A 6,264-nucleotide genomic window follows, 5' to 3' on the forward strand; every position below is an offset into this window, starting at 1 on the left:
TTCCTACAGTCTGTAGACAACCCTTTAAAATCCAGTTTCTTTCTTGGGCAGGAAAATACTTGAAAATTTATTAAATACAGCTTTTCAGCATCAACCATACAAGCAATTCTCACATGACTATTCAGTTTAAATGTTAGGCATATTTCTTAGAATGAGTTTGAGATTCATATTCCTGTTAAAATTCATTTAATAGAAACACTTCGTAGCATTTGGGTAAATTAGTTCCTTTTCCTAAAATCTTCTGCCTGACAGGCTAGACTACATGAGGCAATAGAAGAAAAGCTATTGTACAAGAGGGCAAATCCACCCACAGGAATTCAATTCTTTTTCATCACCTGTATGTTCACAAGACATTTTTAGTTACTTATGCAGGTCTTAGTGGTAAATTTGAAAAGCTCTGGACTAAAGAACTTCTTCTAGGCAAGTACTTAAGTTTTATGTTTCACCCTTATAGTCACTCCTACTGTGCTTCCCTCAGTGGTAATGCTGAATTAGTTCTGAACTACTAAAACCTTTAAAAAGTTTGAAGCAGATTTTCTTGATTTAAAAATGATGATTTATGATTATGCGAACTAGGTTTAATATGCATTAGGAATTCAAATGCTGTTGCAGTAATTTTTTAGTAAAAGCTGCTTTTTAGAACTAGCTTTGCACATTCTCTTCACAAGCAGTAATTATTCATCTATAGAGTAATTTATTTCTTCTGGTTTTAATATGTTAGAGATGAATGGTTATATGTCTTTCCTGTTAGAGCATTACAAGACAGGCCACTCTTGCATTAGGCTGGTACTACAACAGACACCTGTGGTGCTCTGTTTTGTCAGTTTTGCAAAGGCTTTTCTAGCTCTAGCATAGCTGGTAAGACTCAAGTGCATGCTTAGCTATTTAAAGAATGATGTTCATCTCAAGACACTTTAAGAGCTGCAGTTAGGAAAGTTACCCCACAGTCCTATGTCTCCTTGAAAATCCCCAGACACTGGCCTTTTCTACCAGGTCTAGTTAGGCAAAGCATGCTAAACTGCATGGGGACTTGACTCCCATCTAATACCATAACTTATCTCCAGCAGCATCCAGTTCTGGCACACTCAGAGGTGCAGGACACTCTGTAGTAGGCAAAGTGTGTTCTGTGACAGGGGAGGTTTTCCTCTTGCACCCTAGTTGTTAAGTGTTTTACACAGTGGCATAACTAACAGGTTTGAAAGAGGCAAATGTTCTGTAAAGTCTTTCTGTAATAGCCAGAAGGTCTCTCTTGCCATGGGAAGCCTAGTCATTCTTTTTGGTCTTAAATTCTTGACCTCCATGAGATCATGAGGTTCTGCATCATAACGGATTTCTGGAAAGTAGATTGGACACTACCCTTACACAGTAGTGGGTACCATACAAGTGGTAAGCATACTGTTGTAAAAATAAAACACATGACTGTCGTGGTTTAACCCCAGACAGCAGCCAAGCAGCACACAGACACGCACACACTGCCCCCCACCAACAGGATGGGGGAGAGAATCAGAAAGGTAAAAGCTAGAAAAGCTCATGGGTTGGGATAAGGACAATTAAATAGAGAAAGCAAAAACTGCACACACAAGCAAAGCAAAACAAGGAATTAATTCACTGCTTCCTACAGGCAGGAGGTGTTTAGCCATCTCCAGGAGAGCAGGGCCCATCACACATAACGGTTCCTTGGGAAGACAAACGCCATCACTCCAGATGTCCCCCCTTCCTCCTTCTTCCTCCCAACTTATATACTGAGCATGATGTCATATGGTATGGAATATCCCTTTGGTCAGTTTGGGTCACCTGTCCCAGCTGTGTCTCCTCCCAGTCTCCCATGCATCCCCAACTTCCGTGCCAGTGTGGCAGCACGGAAAGCAGCAAAGGCCTTGACTCTGTGTGAGCTCTGCTTGCCAGTAACGAAAGCATCTCTGCATTATCAACTCTGTGTTCTGCACAAATCCCAAACGTAGCCCCATACGAGCTGCTGGGAAGAAAGTTAACTCCACTTCAGCCCAAACCAGCACAGGGATGGAGAATCCAAGCCAAAAGTCTAGTAAAAGTAAAACAGTATCCAAGCCTATGCTTTTTCATTTTATACTAGTGAATTATACTAATGATTTAAAAAAGAAAGCCTCATCTGGACTATGTTGGAGGAATGAATATTAGCAACTTTATGGCAAGAATAATCTTTTAAATGATTTGTTGATTTGTTGGTTCATGTGAGAAAACCTGTAAAAGGTATGACTCAAAATATCTGATCTCCCTATTTGATAGGAAGAAGTGGGGGGAAATGGAAAAATGAAAAGCATCATTGGCATAACTGGAATCAGTGATGTACCCTCATCTAAAAGAGGAAAGGTGAAACAAAGTGGCATGATGGATGTGCTGAATACTCCAGAAACCTAGTTTCCTAAGGATTGATTGATGAAATCTCTTGGATAAAAGCATGAAGCACAGAAGTCAAAAGGGATACAAGAATTGTTATATACTTTTGATAGGAATGGCAATAAGCTTTTTTTATTATTTTCAGTACTTAAAGTTAGAATTGGGGAGGGAGGATGAAATACCTGTGTCTCTGTAATGAGCTTGTGTGAGCATGCATTTGTGTGGGTTTTCAGATTACCAGTTAGAAAAGTTTTGTACAACAAAAATAAAATTGAACAGATCTGTCAGTCTGACTTGTACCATAGCTACAGTGCACCTTAGCTTTGCTTCAGAAGTTGAATCATTACTTCATGAATGAAGAGCAGTGTGCACCTGAGCTTGGAGAATAGAAGATTGCGTGGGGACCTCATAGAAATCTTCCGGTATCTGAAAGAGCCTGCAGAGAAGCTGGAGAGGGACTCTTTGTTAGGAATTGCAGTGATGGGACAAGGAGTAGTGGGCATAAATTGAAAGAGGGGAAATCTAGATTAGATATTAGGAAGAGTTTTTTTCCTGTGAGGGTGGTGAGACACTGGCACACGTTGCCCAGAGAGGTTGTGGATTCCCTAACCCTGGCAGTGTTCAAAGCCAGGCTGGATGAGACCTTGAGCAACCTGGTCTGATGAGACCGTGTCCCTGCCCATAGCAGGGGTTTGGAGCTAGGTCTCTGAGGTCCATTCCAACCCTTTAACATTCTGTGATTTCACCCATCAAATGTCCTTGTCATTTAACACTCAATGCCAAACAGTTCTGTTTTCTTAACTTCTTGGCTACGATGAATCCAGTGGTGTTCGGCATGTACGTAGGATGTTCCACCCGGGCCGGGGTCTGGGAGGCCCCCGTGCACGTAGATCAAACATGCACTTTACTACCAGTTCTCCTGGTGGGCTTTCATCTTCTCAGAGTTCCTATTCTCCAAGCAATAGAGAAGCCATGGATCCTATAGCTGGTAAGAGCTCTTAACCACAAATTTTACACCAATGTCCTTCTCTCACGGCAGAAAATTTAGGATGATGATGCTTGCCTGCTTTCTGTTGTTGTGGAGCTGCATGTCTAGGTATATTCCACAGCACATGTGTGAGTGTTGGCTGCTTGCAGGTGAGCAGTGTTTGGCTGGGTGCAGATGCCGAAGGTGAACCTGCTTGTGCTTTGAATTCCAAACCGTGTAAGGCTTATTCCGAAACCTCTAATCTATGCACTGGTATTGAATATTTGTACAAGTGATTGTGTCCAATTTCTGTCATCTACTTTAGTGTCTGTTATTTTGATTTGCTTTGTGGATAAAGGTATTTATGGAAGAGAGTATGTGTCTCAGAGAGGATGAAATTAGCTGAATTTGAGGGTTAATGAACATATAAAATTGGTTCAGTTTGCATTCAGGCTGCTGTTTGAATGCTAGGCTTGCTGATACTACAGATTTCTTTTTAAGATTTACTTGTAAATTCTTTTATGAGCTTAATGTTGCAGTTATTCAAAGTGGGTGGTTTGGTCAAGGTTAGAAAAATTGTGAGGAGGGGAAGGGTCTCTTACTTTCAACACCAGAAGACAATGGTCTTTATGGTTCCTAGGAATAACTTGTTTGGCCTGTTTGTCTCCAATGAAAATACCTTTTATTTACAGGAAAGAAAAAAGCAGATAACAAAGACAATTCTGAAAAAAATGTACTTTTGCCTCAGGGGAAATCTAAACATTGTCATGCAGTCTTTGACTATCTTAGCAAAAGTGTCAGGGAAACCAGTGTCCACCACAAATCCACCTTTGCTTCAGATGCCAAGGAGATACAATGCTTAAACTGCGTCTTCCTACTATCACACTCAGAGTTCTTCAGAGGGAGGGGAGCTGTGGTTCCACTGCCCTCCTTAATCGTGGTCTCCTTTGCCCGCTTTCTGCTGGATCTGGTGCTCTGCTGCGCTGGTGTGACCTGATTTGACTTGTTAAATTGGCTGGGAAGAAGTATCCCATCAAGAGAAGAAAATAAATTAAGCAGGATCACAGGAGGGTCTAAAAAAGACTGAAATTTGTTGAAGTAGGGAGGATGTGAAACTTCCAGTGCAAGACCTTGTCTTTCATTTGCAAGGGCAGCTAGTCCAGCTCAGTTAAATTCTTTATGGATAAAACTTGCTATAAGCATTCCATCCTTCTGAATTGGAAGACTTAAGAACAGAGGGGTTTTAATCACTAGGCCTTCTCTGTGCTTCAGACAGAAATAAAAATTTGTACAGCAAAAATCTCCTGATGTGAAGAAATTCTTTAATATGTTTTCTTACTAAATGGTTTTCATTAAGTTTGAAGCAACGGTACAGTATTTCTCTTTGCTGCAGCACAGCTCTCCTCTGGGAAGCTTGTGTTTTGAGGGAAAATTTGTTGAAAGGAAAAAAAATCACCAACCAAAGCCAAAATGAAGTTTCTTAGTCAGTTGCTGTTTTGACTTGGAAGTGTCAGAACGTCCTATCTTTTTCCAGGCATTTTCTGTAGATTGGCTCTCCTGTCATTGTTAAGGCATTAAACTGTGATTTGTTACTTGGACTAAATGTGCATAAATTAGTCTTAATCATCCTTATCCTCGGAGCCATTGAATGGTAGGACTTTTTTCAAAAGCTTCATGGGCTCTTTGAGCATTGTTTGCTCTTTGATGTTGATTTTAAAATGGAATTGATGCCCTGGAATTCAGGGTTTGTCCATTCTGTTGTGTAATGCTCATTTAAGATTTCTCATTATAGAAGCTTTCTCTTCTCTGGCAGAGCTTTTATCTCAGCTGTCAGGCGTGAGGCGTTCTGCAGGAGGACAGCTCAACTCCTCTGGCCCTTCTGCTTCTCAGTTACAGCAGCTGCAGATGCAACTGCAGTTGGAACGACAACATGCACAGGCAGCAAGACAGCAACTGGAGACTGCACGCAATGCAACTAGGCGCACCAACACGATCAATGTCAACACCACTATGACACAATCTGCGGCAACAACCAATACATCTAACACAGAAAACACTCAGCAGACTATCCAGAATTCACAGTTCCTTCTTACAAGGTAACTTGTTCAGTGTACTTACTTGTATTTACCTCTTACCATTTCTGTTTCCCTTTGGGCTGGTAGAGATAATAGAGCTTAGTGAAACTTAACCATTTGGAGTTAGGCACACGCCTGGGGTGCCATTAATTAACAGAATAATTACCTGGTTTAGAAATTACATGTAGATCCCAGGGTTGTTTTAAACAAAGGAGACACGTAATTGAGTAAGAAATGGCAGCAGCCCTCTCTAAAAGGCTCCTGAATAGCAGGAAGCCTCATAAATAGTATTTTGTTTTCCTGTAGCTTTGGGCTCCACAGTGAATGCTGTTGCAGCAGCAGGGACAGGGTGGGATGTTCTGTGCATGCCTGTTGTGCTGAGGTGCCAGAGAGTGCCAGTGCCACACGTGTTGAAGCACAGGCAGGACTGTCCTGAAAGAGCAGTTTTTGAGTGCATCTCGGCGCCCGTCAGTAGTGTCACCAGTGAAATGAGCTTTCAGCAACTGGTTGTCTTCTCTTCCCTTGCTGCTGTACAGGTTGAATGATCCCAAGATGTCGGAAGCAGAGCGTCAGTCAATGGAAAGCGAACGGGCAGACTGCAGCCTGTTTGTTCAGGAGCTTCTACTGTCCACTTTGATGCAGGAAGAAAGTTCCTCCTCAGATGAGGATGAGCGGGGGGAGATTGCAGATTTTGGTGCTATGGGCTGTGTAGATATTATGCCTCTAGATGTTGCTTTAGAAAACCTAAATTTAAAAGAGAGTAATAAAGGAAACGAGCCTCCTCCACCTCCTCTTTGATGACATCCCACTTTGCAGACAATGTCCTCTGTGCTGTATTTGCCAATG

The 6,264-nt window shown here is 41.7% G+C and overlaps 1 protein-coding gene across 1 annotated transcript in view; it reads left to right on the forward strand.

Annotated features, from left to right (window-relative positions):
• Positions 1-6,264, forward strand: part of KCMF1 (potassium channel modulatory factor 1) — a gene marked incomplete at its 5' end in the record, with an annotated part of 14,209 nt that extends 7,945 nt beyond the window's left edge. Inside the window, 3 exons of the mRNA XM_009073075.1 lie at positions 3,190-3,364; positions 5,157-5,439; positions 5,955-6,264. Of these exons, the coding sequence (XP_009071323.1) occupies positions 3,190-3,364; positions 5,157-5,439; positions 5,955-6,216 (720 nt within the window). The remainder of the gene's footprint in view (positions 1-3,189; positions 3,365-5,156; positions 5,440-5,954) is intronic.

Source organism: Acanthisitta chloris, unplaced genomic scaffold (assembly GCF_000695815.1).
Source record: "Acanthisitta chloris isolate BGI_N310 unplaced genomic scaffold, ASM69581v1 scaffold11764, whole genome shotgun sequence".
NCBI classification, from domain to species: Eukaryota; Metazoa; Chordata; class Aves; order Passeriformes; family Acanthisittidae; genus Acanthisitta; species Acanthisitta chloris.